Raw genomic sequence first — 20,136 nt, forward strand, 5'->3', positions numbered from 1 at the left:
GACCTGGACCCCGCCGGACGAGTTTGGCGAGAGGACAGGAAGTGAGAGAGTGGGAAAAGAAACTATACAGGCTGCTTTGGCTTTTCACTTGGTTTGAAGCAATAGGAACCATTCCAGATGTAGTCTGCGGGGCAAAGAAAGAGACCACATATATAATATACATATATGTTTAATATACATAAATATACATATATTTATATTCCTACACACGCACATATACATACATATTTACATACATAGATAGATTCTAAATCTGATTTAAGCGAACTTAAATTAAGCGCAAACCAGGAATTGGGACGGAGCCCTGCTCTAATCTAATTCCACTTTATTGCTATGGGAACAGAATGGTTTTAAGAAGCGGGAAGTGCACCCTTGATAACAGTGGCGGGAACTAAATAGGAAATGACGTTTAGTATCCCGGAAGGAAAGAGTGTGTTATGATTCTGTACGTATCCGGAAGTCAGAGTGGCCTAGTTGGTTTTGGCGACTCTTACAGCTGTTCAGAGTGGAACGGAGGTGGCGGAACGATGGCTCCAGTGTCGCGTTCGAGGAGCCCAGCGACGTCTCCAGCCTCTCGGCGGGGACGGGCCGGTGCCTCGGCCAGCCCTTCCCCGCCAAGGTCGTGCCGAAGTAGCAGGAGGTCCCGGTCAAGATCTCGGTCCCGGGAGCGCAACGGCTTCAGACAGCGGCCTGGGCCTCCGCACCACTTTAGCCACCGACATGGCCCGGAGCACTACGTCAAGGAACAGGAGGAGTCGCTGCGGCAGAGGCGAGTGTGAAGCTCCGTTGTTTTCGGGGCAGGTTCTTCTCGGGAGCGGGTCCAAGGCCAAGATTCAAACTTTGTTAGGTACTTTGGTGGTCCTTATCAGTGCTCAAAGGCAGAGTAGTAGTAGTAGAAGAAGAGTTTGGATTTATACCCCATCTTTCTGTCCTGTAAGGAAATTCAAAGTGGTTTACAAGCTCCTTTCCCCTCCTCTCCCCATAACAGATGGGGAGGTTTTAAACTTATTTTTAAACTAAAAACGTAACTATTCCAGCATCTCTTCAATGCTTTCCTGATCTGACCTCATAGGCGGAGAGGGTTATTTTCACTGATGCTGGGAGTTAAAGGTCTAGGTTGTGATGTACAACCTGAGCTGTTGAGCTCAAGCTCAGACTGGCTTTGATCTTTAGCTTCTGCTCTGTATTCTGTTGCAATCACCCGGATTTGTGTCTGAGTAGGCATGATCCTAGAGATTCAGTGTGGTATAGTGGTTAAGAGCAGCAGACTGTAATCTAGAGAACTAAGTTCAATTCCCCATTCTTCCATATGTGGCCTGCTGGGTGACCTTGGGCCAGTCACAGTTCTGCTAGAACACTCTCAGCCCATGAAGCGGCAGGCAATGGCAACATCCCTCTGAACCTTTCTTGCCTTGAAAACCCCATTGTGTATCCGTAAGTCAGTTGAGTCTTGATGGTATACGCACATGTGCTACCATGCATACTAGTATAAGGGCCTAACTATGGTTATGATTGAGCAGAATATGCATTTAATTAAATTAGAAATACTCTGACCTGGCTATCCCAATCTCATCAGATCTTGAAGCTGAGCCGGGTCAGCCCTTGTCATTGTTGGATGGGAAATCAACAAGGAAGTTCGTGGTTCACTACACAGAGGCAGACAATAGCGAACGACCTCTGAGTGTCTCTGGTATTGAAAACCCAGGATCACCTTAAGTCAGCTGTGATGTGATGGCATTTTACACACACCCAGGGCACAGGATTGGATTAATAGTGATTGTAATGGGACCATGCTGCCCTCAGGGTGACGCCAGTGTACCAGATACTCACCTGATAGTTGCTTGGGTTCAGATCTGGTGTAGGATGTCATACTCCTGCAGAACAACACATTAGTCAGGCTGCACTAACTCATGCAGTTCTGGAGGCCTCACTGACCTTTCACTGAGCAGTGGGTTGGACTAGATGGCCTGTATGGCTCCTTCCAATTCTGTGGTTCTAACTGAAAAGAATATATGAATATTAAAATAGAAAGAACATTTTGTCCATAAATGGAAATAGAACTCCCATAGGAGTCGTGCATCTTACGTTCTTATATACATAACATACTGTTCTGGATTTTTACAAAAATGCATCTTTTACAGGAGATTAAATGAAAGAGAGAGAATAGGTGAACTTGGAGCACCTGAAGTTTGGGGATTCTCACCAAAGATTCCAGACCCAGAGTAAGTTCTCTAGATTTTAATCTTGGTTTCCTTTTCTCTTGTAGAATTCTTTGCCATACTGGTAACATGAAATATGTTTCACGTTCTTCTTTTGTACTCTTATATCCTTGTACTCTTATATGCCTTCTCAGACTAATCCTGATTAAAAATAGGCTGATAGTTTAGAACCCGTGTATTTATCAGAAAACCCACTTGAGCTTTTGCTTGCTATTGGCTATATGACTTTTCCATTGATTGTGTTCTTCTTGTGCTTTATCTGTGCAAATGAAATATTGATTGTGTTCTATCTTTGAACCTAGTTCCGATGAACATACCCCGGCAGAAGATGAAGACGGAGCATCTAAAAAAAGCAGCTCCTCTGATTCCAGCTCAGAAGGTATTCTTAGTTGATTAAATATTATTGTAAAACATCAAGACTCAATGCAAACCCTATGGCAACCGTGTAGGGTTTTCAAGACAAGAGATGTTCAGAGGTGGTTTCCCATTGCCTGGCATTCCTTCAAGGTCACCCATCCAAATACTTGCTAGAGTCAACCATGCCAAGCTTCTGACATCTGACAAGAACAAGCTAGCCTGGGGCTATCCAGATCAGGGCCTTACCTTTTTAGCACTGTGACATTACATACAGCATTGTTAAAACAAGTTTCCTCATCAGTTCTTGTCCCAGGTGAACTCCTGTTGCTTTAACAGTTCTGGATACTTTATTTAATGGTATAAATAGTTCTGGATATTTTATTTAACCTCCCACTCTTTTATTCCAGAAGTTTTTCAGAGGACAGCCAGTGTGTTCTAATGGTTAGAGTGCTGGGCTAGATTGTGGGACATCCAGGTTTGAATCCTCACTCTGCCATGGAAGCTTGAGCTAGTCACCCCCTCTCAGCTTAACTTATATCATAGGGTTGTTGTGAGGATAAAATGGAAAAGAGGAGAACAATGTGAATTGCTTTAGGTTCCCATTTTGCATAGAAGTGGGGTAAATTAAGTAAAACAAAAAGAAAAAAATCATCTGTTTTCCAGAAAGCAAGACTCCAATTTCATTTTAAAAACTGAGTTTCTTGCCTCCAGAGCAGTAATTATGACTTGGATCAAGGCAGCTTTCTCTCTCAGTCCCATCTGATATCCTCCTTACTACATCCCCCGTCCCTCATACCTTTTGTCCATGGAGGCCCCATGATTCCCAACATTGCTTTTTGGGGATCAAGGTGGGGACCCCCTCCGTCCTCTTTCACTAGCAGAAAAAGTTGATTGGCTCCAACTTGATGCCTTGTGCCCCAAAGGAACGGTTTCTGAGTCTGGAAGTGGCAACCCGAAGAATAATGTCATTGGAATGAACTATTTGTCTTGGTTGTAAAATATTCTCCTTTCAAATGTCTTTCAGAGGAAAAGAAAAAGAAGAAAAAGAAGAAAAGAAAAGCTGTTTCACGTACGTGTGCACTAATTGTGTTAATGATCTGCTTGTAGTTTGGGATTTATCTCTAATATGGGAATCTTACATAATTTTCTCTTTGTGACAATAATATATTTCTTTTTAAATGTGGGTATGGGGGGATCATATTTTTGACCACAGTTACATAAGCAGTAATGGGTACTGAAATCCTTTTAGCAGGGCACCTTTTTCTTTTCTTTTTATTTATATTATTTATAGTCTGAGACTCAAGGCAAATTACACAAAATGAGTCAATACAGTCAACAGGATGAGTCACTGAATAAACAATATAATAAGATTAGGACTGTAGAAATCTAGAACCAACCAGACATCTAAAACGGAACTGAAGCAAAGCTACAGTAAATGATTCAAAATTGCATAGCTGGATACTACTCACGGCAAGCTGTACAAAGTGGTATAGACCACAATTCCTAAGTCATTATCCAAGGATTTTAGTCAACTGTTTTGAACCGTGCAACCCTATTACCTGAATAGAAAAGCCCTCCTGAATAATTCAGCTTTGCCTAATTGGCGGAAAACCAGGAGAGGCCATTCCATAAGTTTGAAGGCTACAACAGAGAAGGCATTTGTGCGGGCAGTTGTTGAGTTTGCCCATTTGTAGGTTAGTGCCTGCAGAATTTGTTTGTTTGTTTGGTGTTCCCCCAGTGACCCCCCCTTCCCTGTCCTAGGTCTTAATTGCTGATTCGATGTTCACATACATGCATTTTACTTTTGGTTTTCATTGATTTTATGAGGTGTTTTATAATATTCTGCTTGTAATTATTAACCAACTTGGTGGCCCTGATTGGGCCAAAAGTTGGGATATAAAATTTGTAAAAAAATTAATAAACTCCCTCTTCTCAAAAAGTAGTCCCTATCCAAATTAGGGGGCCTTGTTCCAGATCTTTATGGAGAATGTTGGTAGCGTTTACAGATCTCGCTATGTCACATCTGTTTGAGACTCCAGTTTCATTAAACTTGGACTTTAATGAAGACCATAAGACCATAAAGGCTGATCTACACTGAAAATGTTTGACTACAGTGGCTTTTGATTTGAGGGACTCTGGGCAGTTCTTTGAGACACCATGCAGATTCTCTGGCAGAAATCTGGAACTTACAAATTACAGAATCTTGGAGGGAAGCTTTGACATTTTTAAAAAATCAGTTTCTGACAATGTATGTTTTTTAGCATAGGCATGTTCCTGGTTAACCACTAATCTTTTCTGACATATGATGAATTCTGTATTTTTTACACATATGCAAACATGTTTGTGAGATTCTAAGAATGAAATTCAGTGATCAGCAGACTAGCATGTGTATAATTGGCATTCATTGGTGAAATTCTCCATCCTGCTTGCCCTGAAATATTCATGCCTTTTCCCTTGCTTATTTTTTTCTTTCCTGATTCTCATTTCAGATGAAGGGAAAAAGAAAGCCAAGAAAAAGAAAAAGAAGCACCGAAAGTGAGTAAAACCATAAAAATGTATTACGGTATCTGTTTTTTTGAGTCTGTGTCTCACCATAATGCAGAGAAATTAGCAGTGACTGTTTATTTAGCTTTCCATCAGAAAAGCTAAAACTTGGGTGTCACCAAGAGACCTGCTTCCAAATTCTTATCTGTGCCTTTGCGGGCTGTTTCTTCCTTTCTTTTCTATTCTGGTGATGTTGTACAATGTGTTCCATATTGACATTCTGGTCAGAGTTGTTATAATGAATGGGATGGCAGTATGGAAGGGGAATATAACTGAGGGACTTAGAATGGCAAGGGTACAAAGTGTATTATATTCATGTTCTATGTGTTTTGTAATAATCATCTCACAGGTTTCAGGTTGGGTGACTTGTGTTCACTTTTTGCTGCATGCTGTGTTCTGTATTCATGAATAATAAAACATCAAATCTTGGAGTGGTTGACGTCCTGTAGAAATCTTCATGCCTTCATTATTTTCCAGTAGCCTGCAGATTGGTTGTGCTAATCACTTTACAGAGATGTGAGACCATTTGCCATGTTCTCCATAATTTTTATCCCCATTTTGATTTTCAAACCTACCCCATCTCATTTTTCAATAGAAAAAAGTCTAAGAAAAAAAAGTCTAAGAAAAACAGGAAAGACTCCAGCGACTCGAGCAGTGAAGATTCTGATGATGATGTGCTGGACGGCGATAAGTTCTGGATCGAGCGATCAAGTAGGTTGTTACTGTTCATACCTGTCAAAAAACTATTCCAGTGGGCATACCTTATGGTAATCTTCTCTGCGGGGTTGTAAACTAATGCATCTCTGCAGGGTTGTAAACAGGCATGAAGTTTGAAATGATGTTTCTATGTTATGTTTAACATATGTGTTAAAGAGATTGTCTTTCATAAATGATTTCTGGAAAGCAGAAGGCTTTGGGGTCACTTCTTTTTTCTCTCTGTGATGCAGAAAGTACAGATGCTGTGGATTTCATAGGACCGGAAGCTCCTATTACTCATGCTTCTCAAGATGACCGACCTTTGAAGTAAGTGCAGTAGCCTGATCTGAAGTCAGTTGACCAATTGGTCAGTTGGGGCATGATCAAACCATTAGCTGGCAGAAGAGTGCACTGTGGTGCAGTCTTTTGAAAGCTGCTGTGCATTGTGATATTGGAGGTGCTGTTCATGCTGTGAAGAGCTGTTCTGGGATTGGAAGATCTGCACATTTTTAGAAATGTGACAGAGTGTAGAGCATGAAAGAGAATCCACCGCACAGATGCAAGGATTGTGCAATGGCTAGTATCGCCCATCCTGATGCATATTTGCCCTTTCCAAGGCAAAACAAAGTTATAAAATGGAGGAAAAAGCTGGTTAGGAGCCAAAGGATTTGGATAGTAAAGGGGGAAACGTGTGTTGTCTTTTGCTCTGTCCATAGAAGAAGGCAGAGAGATGGAGGGAAAGTACTACGTGGATGTGGAAGATCAAGGAGGGGATTCATAGCCTTGGTGTCTCTCACTGATTTGCAGTACTTTGTAAGGCACATTCAGTGTGTGTTTTTCCTTAACGCAATTCCTTAAGGCCATTGCTTGCAGTTGCCTTGTGTAAATAATTCTGAACTGGACTGCCTAGTTTTAAATAGACCTATTTAGATCTAGCAGATTGCTCCAGTGCTTTTGGAAGGAGCTGTACTCTCATTTGAAATGGTATTCTCTCTGTCTCTTACAGTTATGGACATGCCTTGCTCCCTGGTGAAGGTGCTGCCATGGCAGAGTACGTAAAAGCTGGGAAGCGCATCCCACGGAGAGGTGAAATCGGCCTAACCAGTGAAGAGATTGCATCATTTGAAAAGTCTGGCTATGTGATGAGTGGCAGCAGGTGAGTGTTCTGAGGAGTAGTGTGACACAGTTTTACTGTTGAAAATACCTTTCATTTGACTGTTTCATGTTGGGGTAGGGGTAACTCAGGATATGCTTAATAAAAATTGACCTGGTAGAGAAGAATATACTCCATGGCTAGCTGAATAACGGGTGAGGTTGAAAGTTGGATTTTAATGACTGTTTGTGTTTTTCCTCAGGCATCGGCGAATGGAAGCGGTGCGTCTCCGCAAAGAGAACCAGATCTACAGTGCGGATGAGAAGAGAGCCCTGGCGTCTTTCAACCAGGAGGAGAGGCGGAAGAGAGAGAACAAGATCCTGGCAAGCTTTCGGGAGATGGTGTATAGAAAAACCAAGGGCAAAGACGACAAATGAACTATTTGTTTCCTCTTGATAAAGAACAAACTTGAGTTGACGTTGGTGAATCTCCGCAGCTGCAGTGATTCACAAACAAGTTGTCCAGTAAAGGTGCTCAAACCTTGGGAAACAGTTTCTGTCCTGTGTGCCAGTTGAACACCTTGGTAGATTGACTTGGATGGCCTGTTCATCCGTTTGCAGTCACAGAGTTACATGGGCCTACAGAAAACAAGATGAGCAAAGTGTGCTGCCTGGCAAAATATACCAAAATATTGTCAGGATGGTGGTGGGAGATACTGCCATAGATTCAGCTGAAAATTTTGCTCACCCATGGAGAAATGACACCCTTCTTGAAATTCTAGACAGCACACTAACTGAAGCTCAAGACAGCTAAATAAACAAACAAACGACCAGGGGTTTCTGAAAGTTGAGTGAAGCTATCTTGTGGTACATTCTTGGTTAAGAGAATCCTAGGCCTGGTCTGTGACAAACAGAAGGTGTTGAAGTGATATATTTTATTGGACCAGAAGAAGAAATAAAGATGATCCAAAGATATTCTCTCTAATCCTGCGGGCCCAATTAAACAGCAACACCCTTAATATGAGTGTCCCCTCTTAAAGTTCCTTCCTAGAGCACGTATTTTGTCGTGTTTTTATTTTAATAGAGCAGATTGTTTCAATTTTTGTAATTTCTATAGATTTGGCTTCCTCACTTTGGAATTTATACACACGCTCACACAATATTGAGTGTCTGATCTATAATTTTACCAAAGAGGGGAACTGCTTGAAGCAAATGGATATTTTGCTGCCTGACTTTGTTATGTAATTAATGTTTTGTTGGGTAGAGGGGTGGAAATCTGTACATCATGCAGTAAACCTAATGTAGTTTTTATTTTATACATTTAAGTTTCTTTGTTCATAGTCATCTGAATCATGGTTGGTGTGGGCAAGTGATCATCCAAATTGCAGAAGACATTAAATTCTCTTTTTGCCATAATGTGAGATAAAATAAATGTGAGACAAAATAAATCTGAACAAACAACCCCAACAAACGATGGAGATACGGGGGAGGTGGGGCGGGGAGGAGGAGGGGGGAAAAGTCTACCCAAGATACATCAATAATTCTGTAAGGGTCCAGCTAACTGTAAGGCTTTATAATCCAAATAAGTATTTAACAAGCTTACACATTATACAAAACAAGATGAATAGTTAAGAGCAAGGGTTCAAGGAACCAGATTCCAACATACATTGCCCAAGGAATACCCAGTTTACAACTCAGATGTTGTTACACATACAATTGATCTTAAATGACTGGCACAACCATACGCATTTTAGCCCTTGTGGGCTTCTTGATAACATTTTGAAAACACACATTCAACGACAGATGTAAAAATCCAAACTACTAGTTGCTTTTCTTGTCTGCTGTGCGATGGATAAAGATTTCTGTACTAGTTCCACAGACATCGGGAATCTTCACAATTGTTCCAAATCTTTATTGGATTGTCAACTTCTCTGAATGTATTTAACGTCAACTGCAAATTGCAGCGACGTCATTGCATCAGTACTTCTGGGGAGGGCCACCACTGCTGAAAGTTTACCATGTGACTTATTAAGCTACTCCTGAAATTAAGGGGAACCTGAGGAGTACTCCCAACACAAACAGTGGAGCTGCAATCTTGAAAACGGGAGGGGGGGGGGGGGCTTTGTCAGGTGTGTTCCAAATAAGTCCCCCATTGCTAAATTGAGTATTTCTCAACATATGTATTATTCTGTTCCCCAAGTAAAACTGTTTCTGGTGCCCTGTGCTTGGCCAGAACAGAGAGGGAGAGTCACAAGCAAGGTTTAACAGTTCACATAAAGGTTTATTGTTTAGAAGAATGGAGACCCTAACTCCTCCCAGGGTCTGTCTAAAATAAAGTACTTGCTTGACTGGAACAGTTTGAAGCTGTAGACTTTATTATTTCTTGTCTCCTTTCAAGAAATTCCACTTAGTCTTTGCTTTCTATAGGTTCCTTGAGTCTTTTATTTAGATACTACTCTCTGTTAACCTTAACGTAATGCTCTCTATACACCTTGGACATGACAACTACTTCCAACTACTCTAGGCACCTTGGACTGACTGAACAGGGGGATTACTGGGTAATAACAGGAAGACTGCCCCTTGGGAAACTTCTTAAAGGGATGGGGGCTAACTAAAATTCCTATGCTAGCTATGGGAAACTTATACTTAATAGGGAAAATGACTAGCTTCTGTGGGGGCATGACATGTATATTTTTTAAGTGTTTTCTTGGACACACCTGTTTAATATGCTGTTTGCCACTTTGAAGCCCCACCTGAGTCTTTGAAATGTTTTTGATCAATGCCAGTAAACAAAGAAGGATGTCACTTGTCCCCTTCTAATAACACTGAAGGCATTTGTTGTCATTCTGAAGATCCATTCCTCACTTTGGAATGGGGGGTAGTGAGCAGTTCTTAAAGGAGGACTAAATGCCAAGACTGCTTCATGTAGAAAATACTTTGAGTATCATGGGTAATATATGCACTCAGTCTGTTTACTCCTTCATTATTTCTTTGTGAGCTCAAATTGTGAAATAAATTGGGATTTCTGGCAATCATGAGGGCAGGCCTTCCTGGAACAACGTGCAAGGTAAGCATCTTCATATTTGGATGCGGACGTGTGTTCCTTCTGTGAAACTAACATTTCTATTTTTATTTACATGTATTACCTGCCCTTTACCGCAGTCTCAGGGCAAGTTTGTCATCCATGTGATAGCTGAATTAGCTGCTTAGAGGTATGTGGAGAGGCCAAAAATGGAAAGCTGACTAAAGAAATAACTTTTATTAATCAAAACACATACATAAAATTATTAATAATAGTACTAAAAGTTTACTGTCTCCATCAGGATGACTTTGCTTTCAATTATGTCTTTGAGCCATTTTTCTTTAAATCTGCATACTCCTGGCCTAAAAAAAAAGACAAAATAAGGAGATTTAAGAGAGTGGGTGAGACCATATTCCAAAACTTCATCCACTGAGAACAAGATTTTATTAAAATTCTTGTGCTAAATACAACCAAATATGTAAGGTCAAGAAGCAGCCTTCAACCAGCCTGCCCCACAGTAAGCGAAGCCTTTCTCCAATTCAGGAGGTTTCTCTAGCAGAAGAGCAACTTAAGATGGGAGTGTCAATATCTGTTTTCCATGTGGATGTTCTTGCACATATCCAAGCAATCATCTGTGTAACCCGTGTGAGTTTCAGTCCTTGAGCCCTCTAAGGTGATTTCTCCACAAAATTAACTATCATGTGAATCTCAACACAGAGAGACTATTTCCAGGTTAATACATTTCCCTAAATGTTGCATTTGATTATTGGTTTGAGAAGTTGGAAAGCTTGCCAAATTATGTTTGGACGATTTTTGGTGGAAGTCACTTGATCTCAGGAATCCAGTAGCACTTTAAAAACTAACAAATTTATGCTAGCATAAGAAGAGTTGGTTTTTATATCCCCGGTTTTCTCTACCAAAAAAAGTCTCAAAGTAGCTTACAATCACCTTGCCCTACCCCACCCCCCTCACAACAGGCACCTTGTGAGGTAAATGGACTGAGAGAGTTCTGAGAGAACTGTGACTAGCCCAAGGTCACCCTGCAGGCTTCATGTCAAGGAGTGGGGAATCAAAACTTGTTCTCCAGCTCAAAGTCTGCTGCTCTTAAGTTGATATTTTCAGCACCACTTGGGAGAGGAGGGGGGATGCATCTGGGGGTTGGGAGAGATTGAGAGATTAGAACCCCACCCCACCTCCATCAAAAGGCTAGGCTGGAGATGAAGAACATTGACAAAAGCCATGCAGCACTGGACTGGCAGTAATGGAGAGAGTTAGGTGAGACTGAAGAGAAAAGGTAGATGAATCCAACATAAAAGTTTTTTGTTACCATGGTTGCAAGTCCAGAAAATTTACTTAGCTGGAATTGTGTTCCTATTGGGTCTGGTGATATAAGCTGATTTATCCACAGCAAAACATTAAGAAGTTTCCAGGATAGATAGGTATATGAGACCAATTAGAGTAAGAATTAGTTATTTGGCATTTAAGTCATCACTTGAAAATATCTACCTGTGTATGAACTTGTTTGTCTCTAATACAAAGAATACTTCAACAGGTAATGTCTGCAATAGATATAAAAATAGTTAATGAGATTTTAAGGATGTAATTTTACTAAAAGAAACTCCAAGTATCCAAGGCTTTCTAGTCCTTGTGGAAACTGAGAATACTGAAAAGATATGACCACATATGCTCAAGCAAGAAGACCTGGAACATAATATGCCCTGGTATAAAAAGAGGGAGATTTAGAGAATCCAAGCCATATTTGCAATCAACTTTTAAAACATTCCATTTCCATTTACACTTATTCCCACAAATTCAGACCTTTTCTGGTCGCTACTATTACAGACGAAATGATTAGAAGCTTGGCTCAGTTGCTTACAAATGTATAGAAAGAAATGCAGGTCATCAGATGGCTACAAATGACCAGGTTTAGTGATCAACCAGATCTTCATAAAGGCACTCTAGGAATGCTTTGGCCATGTATATTCAGAGGAGAAGAGGCTGGGAAAATCAAAATGCTTACCTCCGGTTTGATTTTGGAAATCGATATGATGAAATAGACATTTGCTGTTGCTCGCGGGATGGGCTTCCTACAGGTTGGGATGCTCCAGCGTACTCGGTAATGATATCTAGTACTATACTGCAGTTCTTCTTCTTCTATGTAGTTTGTCCAGTGTAGCCAGCTCTTATGAAGCTCCCACGTCTGCAGAATAATCATACATTATTCTGAGGTTTTTGGTACAAGCAACCTTATCTTCATGGTCTAACTCTTAATTTATGGCATAATAGCACAATTCAATTTGTAATACAATTATCCACCTTTCCACCTTGCTGGGGTTAGAAGCGCAGCAATCCGGAAATCAGGATTAAAAATTTTGGCTCTCCCAGAGAGTAAGTCTGATTTTTTTTCTTTTTCTTTGTTTTCTTTTTTTTTTTTAATTGTGTATATTTATAGTATTTAAAAGATAAAATATGTTGATATTATACAATGGAGAAAGTTGGCATGTGGAGGGGGATACCTGTACAATGAATGCAATCCAGAGGAGGTCAGGCATGCCCAAGTCTCATTTGAATCATCAGGCCTTTGCTTGGAGTCATGAGTCTGGACAGTTATTTGGATGTCAGTCCCATTGGCTCTTTCTGGACGAGGCACAGCAGGGGCTGCCATTGAGCCAAGGTGGGGTTACCAACCTTTGGGTGGTGGCTAGAGATCTCCTGGGATTATAACTGATCTCCAGGCAACAGAGATCAGTTCACCTGGAGGAAATGGCTGTTTTGGAAGTAGACTCTAAGATACTAAATCCCACTGAAGTCCATTTCCTTCCCCAAACCCTGCCCTCCTCAGACTCCATCCCCAAAATCTCCAGGTATTTCCCAACTCAAAGCTGTCAACCCTAGGCGGAGGACATTCCTCCATGCATCTAGTAAAACAATGACACACCCAGCCGCAGGGTGGGAAAAGGGCAAGGAAGAAGGAGATGTAATCCCCCAGGGATATTCTTGAGATCCCTGATTGTGGGTTAAGATTTTGTTCTCAAGGTGCCAAATCAATACACAGGCGGTATCAATTCAGAGTACAGGTGGGAAGCTCATGATTGAGTGCTTCGTTGTTGTTTTAAATCCTGCATATAGACATGTCAGTTCTCTGTTCGCAAGTCAGATTTTGTATGGAGGACTGTTCAGTCACGTGAACGCTGAGTCTGAAGTGGAACAGCCCAGACACCGATTTGTCATCCCTGTGAGAATCAAGCCTAAGACTCACCTTTATGTTCATACCTTAAGAAATAAGGCAGCTCGGCACCTTCTAGTATTCCAGCCAATGAGTTGTGACCAAATGTACTGAGATGATAAAGATTTGGACCCTTAGCCTGATCCCAGTGTTATCAAAGGATAATATGGCATTAAGGATCAGCTTGTGTTGCCACATTTTTATCATATCATAGCCCATGTATGTGGCATTGATGATAAACACAATGGGTTGTATTCTAATATTCTGCTCAGTGAATGGTGGCCCCTTCTTGCAGCACGAAGAGCTTTCTTCTAGTGCAAGAGACTGAGCCCTCTTTCCTTGGAGTAAGGCTCCTTATGTAAGGGAAGATGCTTCTGTTAGCTGAGCAGAGAAGTGAGATAATATATAGTGCCATGAAAATGATGATTGACATGATCGTAAAAAGGGGGATCAGTGATAGGGGAAGGAGGGTTAATGGATGGTGTAAAGAAAGTGTGCTTTTGTGAGATTGTAATGTGAACTTAGCATGAGAGTAGCCATTTTGTATGATTTTAGAAAATAAATGTGGTGTCTGTATGCTTTGTTTCAGTAACTGTAGCTTGAAGAAGATTGTTTTACAATTCTCCAAGGTCACAAAAGATCATTGAATGAGATAATTGGAAAGTGTGTTCCTGGTAGAGTTTGTAACTGTCTCCACCTACAAGCAGTTGAAATAATACTGGCACTTAGATTAATTAGTAGAAATGATTTAATTGGATGTATAGTGTCACCTGACATATAGCTTTTTCTGTAATGCTTTAGAATATTCTAAGAGAGTCATCTTTACTTATCTGCTTGTGCTGTTACATGTATTATTTTCCTCATTTTTGGACTTTGATCAGTGTTCCTAAGAATGCTATTTTTGCTTGTTTTTTGGAACTAAGGCTGAGTAATCATGAATATTGCTGACAGGACTATTCTGGAACTTTCCCTTCTTATGCTGGCTACTGCTATATTCCAATTAAGTTTTTGTTCCATTTGTGAATGTCACTACCAGTGCCTTTGAACTGTAATTCTTCTTACAATAAATCAAAAATAATTTTTACTCAGTTTGTATGAACTGTTTTTTGGGGGGGGGGGGGCAGAAAGGACCCACACACTAATAGGTCCTGAGTGAGTAATCAGGGACTTTGACAGATGGGGTCAGTGTAGGTCAGAAATGTCCAACTGTGGCGCTTCCAGATGTTCGTGAACTACAATTCCCATCAGCCCCTGCTGGCTTGGCTAATATTATATTTCTGGATTGAAGTAAAAGTATTTCATCTTACTAATATCAGCATAAAGCATCAGTCAATAGTAATTAATATTTAAATAGAAATTAACAAACCCCGTATAAATTCTTTAATAACATTTTGCAATTTATGTCTTATGGACCTACTTGCCTCAGTTAACTACAGGTCTACATCTTGTCAATTGCAACACTATCACACCCAACATGCCTGGGTCCAAAGGTATGGACATTCATAAATATCAGCCTTTCTCCTTACTTTCATGTATTCTTCAATCTTCATCAGCCCTTTTGTCGTCGTGAATTCCTTGCATGTCAGCCACTTGATATTTTTCACTTCATATTTGGCCTCAGCAACTGAAGAAGGCTCAGCGAAGAATTTCTCCCGACTTGGAACAACGGTAGGACTTGCAATACCCGCCTTTTCCAGCTGTTCTTTTATAACAACCTGTTCAGCACTTTTGATCACATCATCAACGATTATATATGCAAGCGCTGAGATAGCGTCAAAGGGAATTTCTGTGTTTTTCCAGTCCATTGTTTTCAACCTTCCCAAAAGATGGGAAATGAATGTGTGGGATCCTGAGGTTGTTCAGCAGGGGGAAAGGTAAGCAATTTGTGATAGGCAAGGCTCTTGTGGACCCTGTAGTAACAAATAATAAATAACAGGATTTTTCACCAGGAAAAGTTAAATAATTTGACCTGGTACGTGAGGTTGTGTCCAACCATTTTTTTTTCTCAGTTGCGAAAGGGAGGATGGAACTCTTTCTCCTTGAGAAACGGTCAAAGGCTCTAGACCCTGACAACTTGAAATTCTGCTCAACTATTTTTTTTTCAGATAGTCGCTACCTTTTTGTTGCATGTCCTTATCTCTTTTAATTTATTTAACTACTTGCTTTTATATTTCCGTGGAGACCCAAAGTTCAGTTTAAAAAAACAAGAAATGCATCTGCTCTCAGTGGGGTGCTGGAGCCATTGGCCCACTTCACTTGAAGAACTTGAGAGCAATAGCCTTTTGGCTTGCTTGTTTATAAAGTTAGTAAAGACCTTATACAGGTGCTGTTAGCAAGGTATTCTCCACCTTTGGATGATGCCTTGTTAAAGTTGGTCAGGGTGTGAAGTCAGGTGGTCTTCAGACTTCAGTTCCTTCCCCTGGGTTTTTTTCAACCAGTTCATAATTCCAAACAGTGTCCAAGGGAAAGCCACTCACAGAGCACATGACAATTCTAAGCCAAGATCACTATTTTTATTTTAAAAAATTATGTGGCCTTTCCACCTTGGCAGCAGTCATGAAATGGCAGCAACCAAGTTTCTCTTTAAACTCTGTTGATTATGAAGAAGGGTAAAGTGAAAAGAGATAAGCTTCTTATGCACTTGTGTTGCTCTGTGGTAAGCGTATATTTCCTTTAGGGCTGATTTCTGGTTGTGTGCAGGTTTTACTTGTCATTTTCTCACTCCTTCCTGCCTACCCACCTTTCCCTGTCTGGATTGCCACACATTTCAGAGTGATCAAAGGGTGTTTGCTTTAACACCAGCATTCTAGTGATTCAATCATGTATCTTGCAAATGAAGCAACTCTGAACAAAACAGACACTCGCAAACATGAAGGCAGCAGGCAGCAGAATCAAGGGAGCTGGTGGGGCGGGGTGGGAGTTGGGAGGGAGTTGAGGAAGGGACTTATTTGCAATTCTCAGCAGCTGGGTCTGCAAAGAGAAGGAGGAGGAGGAATTTGGATTTATATCCTGCCTTTCTCTCTTGTAAGAAGACTCAAGGCAGCTTACAATCTCCTTTCCCTACCTCGTGAGGTAGGTGGGGCTGAGAGAGTTCAGAGAGAAATGTGACTAGCCCAAGGTCACCCAGCAGGAATGTAGGCATGGGGAAACAAACCAATTCACCAGATAAGAGTCCACCTGCTCTTAACCACTATATCAGTGGCTCTCAAATCAAGGCAACTGTGGACAGCCAAAATGGTGGATTGACTCTGTTCTGCTGGACACTTTACACAGAAAATCATGGGGAAATCCTAGTCTGAAGCATGGGGTAAGTGGGTGATGAATAATGGGTCAGTGAAATTGAAGGGCAGCTGCAAAGTCAGGCAGATCTAATGTGAATATTAGTGAAAATCTGCATACAATTAGATTAAATATTCTTGGACAGAATGTAAAACTCCGAATAAAATGAAGGAAGAAAGGCAGAACAACAGAGGAAGTTAGAGAGCTGCAAAGAGTTTGTTGATACAGCTTGTAATCCATCTTGGAAAGACTAGAATGGTATCTGCCTTGGCGGTTGACTTGGGTTGCCAGGCAACCAGCAGGAGACTGTGGATGGAGTAGGAATACCAAGAGGTGGTTGTCAGCCACAGTGCAATGGTGTGCAGTGGCAGTGCAGTGGCACTACTAGCCACACCTCATTAGGAATCAACTAAAACTATATAGTAAAACCATGGAGTTTTCAGCAGTTCATAGAAAGGATTGTCATTTCTTCCAGGTGTTCCTGGAAGTGATGTCATCATACCTGTGCTGTCACTGTGGGGGTTTCCCCCTATTTTCCCCCCTGTCACAGCTTGGAGTGGCAGAGGACAATGGGAGCTCGGGGTACAGCATCCCCCTCCTGAAACAAAGACAATGGTATCCCGATCCAGAGTGCAGATGGCAAGTCTAGGACATAACCATGTTGGTGTTTACCAACCCAAAAGCAGACAAAACATATAAAAATAATACAGTATTTAAGTCACAGTATTAATTGCACAGGAGATGAACAATATATGTGAAAACAACCAAGAGAAAGTTGTTGATGCGTACCTATAAATAAGCTCAAGCTTAAGAGGCGTTCTGTAGGTGAATCAAAAAGGAGACATAACTTTTGTAAAGTTGACCGAGTTAATCCTATTTGCAGATACGGAAGCTGTAGCATTTTCAAAAAGTAGCTGTTCAACACCATAACCCTAAGCTTGCTGCTGAGTGAACGCTCAACATGGAACTGCAGCCAATTCTGGTCCCAGACATCATGTCATGCTGCTTTGACACATATTTTGGAGCACAGACATTTAAACCTCATAGCAAACTTAAAAACAACATACAGTATGTAAAAATACATTATTAGCATGAACTAATTTAGGCGGATTCCGCATGGGCCAAAAACAGCGGTGTGAAAATGGTGGAAGCCCTTTTACACCTTTCTCACACCACTGGTTTTGGCCCATGAGGAATCCGCTTTACTCTTTTGGTTTCTTCTTTTATATTTAGGGTTTCCAACCCCCAAGGTGGTGGCGGGAGATCTCCCGGAATTACAACTAGTCTTCTAATTACAGAGATTGGTTCTCCTGGACAAAAGGCTGCTTTGCAGGTGGTCTGTATGACATTATAGCCTGCCGAAGTCCCTCCCTTCCCCAGACCCTAGCCTCCCCTGGTTGCCTACGGCCATACCACCCTGAACGCGCCCGATCTCGTCTGATCTTGGAAGCTTCCTCTGGTTCTACTTCCAAATCTCCAGGTATTTCTCAATCCAGAGCCATCAACCCTTACACTCCAGCACAAATGCTCATGAGGAAACATACAGCCTCTGACACAGGAAGGTGGGTATATTAGGTATAATGATCAAGCCTGCTTCACTGGGCATCAGATTGATCACAGCACTTCTTCCCCCCAAAAGTAGCTTGAGGATGTTTAATTACCTGCACCTGCCAGCTTCTTTCCTCTTGTGATGCGATCTGCTTTATTTCCCCCAGAGAAGCTATTTCTCAGGGCTCATTATGGAGTGGATTGGCAGGTTTCCCAACTTCTTCGGTGTTTGGTGACAATCGTCACCCAGGCAACCCCAGTTCAGCCAACAGAATGACAGCATTGATGTGCAGGCATTCCATTTCCATCCGGCTTACAAGAAATGTGCCGCTGAAGAACAGCTTGTTATGTGCATCAAACTGGGCAATGAGAAATCTGAAGGCAATCACTGCCAACTTATGTTTAAGTTGGGAATGGTGCAGAGGGATCTTTACCCTCCATGCATTGCTAAATGCTGGCTGGGCAGCGTTGGAAACAAACGTGAGCAACATGTATTTTGGCCTGAAGCCAACTGAGCAATTATGTATGAAAAAAATTCAAAAGCAACAGTAATGTACCAGTAATAAACCTCAGAGAGGTATGTTAGTTTGGTGTGGTTGAAATCACCAAGTCGTGATATTGGTCAAGCCAAAGCAAGTTTTGGCCCACAAATGCTTATGCCACAATAAATGTGTTAGTCTTTGAGATGTAACAAAGATTATTTGCTGTTTCAGAAGTATTACTTTTATTAGGACCAGCTGTAAAACTTTCTCAGTAATTTGTAACGATTTCAGTGAGCCCCTTGAGAGGTCGGAGAAATCACGTGTGCAACGTGTCCTATTTAAACTTCTAACACATGCAAAGGAGCTAATTACAATACTATTACTATACCATACAATACATCCATGCGTCAGTGGCTCCGCTCTTTGCAAACTACACGCTGTATATGAAGCTTCTCTGCTCAGGTAGCAGCCCCAAGGTAAGCAAGACACTGTGGGACTGAAAAGCAAACTTTTGCTTCTCCAGCTTCATGTTTAAATCAGACCTGAATGGATCCTGATAAATGTTATGCCAGGCTTATGCATAAGATCATCTGAAAACTTTTTAATTCCCCCTAGGTGTTTCCCCAGCTACTTTCCTGTAGGGAAAAAAGACAAGTACAGTTTAATGCCTGTCTTATTCTCTAGAAGGGCGAACATTTGCCTGAGATGCATTTTTGACTGGGGAAACTGCGAAGTAGACAGAGTAAAATTCACCAGGCCCTGCATCATAACTATATCTCCCCCACCTACTTTCTAGGAGCACCCCCAAGCTGTGATAGCCTGCCATGGGAATCCAATGCCACATGAGCCTCTGGGTTTAATCTAGGGTTGCCACCCTCCAGGTGTGGCCTGGAGGGTCTCCCAGAATTACAACTAATCTTCAGATTATGTAAATAAATGAATTCCCCTGGAGAAAATAGAAGAAGAATTCTATGACATCAACAACACACACCCTAAGCTCACTTCCTCTCCAGACTCCATCGTTCCCAGGCACTCTCTCCAAATACCCAGGAGTTTCCCAGCCAGAGTTGGCATTGGCAACCCTAAAATCATCGTGTAACCCCTGTGTTGAGAATGGAATGTCCCAGAAAGGGATGGAGACTGAAAGAAGGAAAAGGCTGCAGAACTCGTAAAGTTGAAGGAAGCATGGCTACCCAGCTGGGACCTTGATAGATTAGGGTTCTTAACACCTTGTTTAAGGTAACTGCAATGTCGTTGGGACCTAGTGGGAAGGGAGATGGTTATTTCTTATGTTGTAAATGTTAGAATGTATTGTTTCAGGGGGTTTTGTGTGTAATTGTTGAGAGTTCTTTTGAGGACCTTCATCATGTCAAATCCACTACACCAAGCCTCTGGAGTCTTCATGAGCCACCCATTTGCAGGAAGAAATGGACTTGGCATTATCAGATTGTAATTAGAGGGATGTGAAATGAAACTTAAACAGGACCTTGAATTGTTATGTTAAATGTTAATACTTGATTAGTGTTGTATGTTAAGGAAAAGTAAAACAATTTTGTTTAAAAATTTAGTTGTTGCAAAACTCCTTCCAAGTTCTGCCCCACTGAACCAATAAGCTGAGGTTACAATTACACTTGGTTTTCTTAGTTAGATGAGGGAATCCTGTAGACACAT

General features: G+C 41.3%; 2 protein-coding genes across 3 annotated transcripts; one reads left to right on the forward strand and one right to left on the reverse strand.

Moving 5' to 3' along the window:
- The first annotated feature begins 409 nt into the window (after positions 1-409).
- On the forward strand, positions 410-8,226 carry LOC125442789 (NFKB activating protein). The gene is made up of 9 exons (XM_048514494.1): positions 410-769; positions 2,142-2,222; positions 2,522-2,598; positions 3,601-3,645; positions 5,066-5,111; positions 5,716-5,831; positions 6,068-6,143; positions 6,823-6,972; positions 7,172-8,226. Exons 1-9 carry the CDS (start codon positions 438-440, stop codon positions 7,344-7,346), a joined length of 1,098 nt encoding a protein of 365 aa, XP_048370451.1. The 5' UTR covers positions 410-437; the 3' UTR covers positions 7,347-8,226.
- A 972-nt stretch (positions 8,227-9,198) lies between these two features.
- AKAP14 (A-kinase anchoring protein 14) lies at positions 9,199-18,215 on the reverse strand. 2 transcript variants are annotated; one of them, XM_048514495.1, is made up of 5 exons: positions 18,097-18,215; positions 14,683-15,066; positions 11,951-12,130; positions 11,437-11,489; positions 9,204-10,292 (listed from the first exon to the last, which is right to left on the reverse strand). In XM_048514495.1, exons 2-5 carry the CDS (start codon positions 14,959-14,961, stop codon positions 10,208-10,210), a joined length of 597 nt encoding a protein of 198 aa, XP_048370452.1. In that variant the 5' UTR covers positions 14,962-15,066; positions 18,097-18,215; the 3' UTR covers positions 9,204-10,207. The 2 variants fall into 2 exon arrangements, with proteins under 2 accessions (XP_048370454.1, XP_048370452.1); XM_048514497.1 differs by lacking the exon at positions 11,437-11,489 and having other exon boundaries at positions 9,199-10,292.
- Between the last annotated feature and the right edge of the window lie 1,921 nt (positions 18,216-20,136).

This window comes from Sphaerodactylus townsendi, linkage group LG13 (genome assembly GCF_021028975.2).
Source record: "Sphaerodactylus townsendi isolate TG3544 linkage group LG13, MPM_Stown_v2.3, whole genome shotgun sequence".
Taxonomy (NCBI): Eukaryota; Metazoa; Chordata; class Lepidosauria; order Squamata; family Sphaerodactylidae; genus Sphaerodactylus; species Sphaerodactylus townsendi.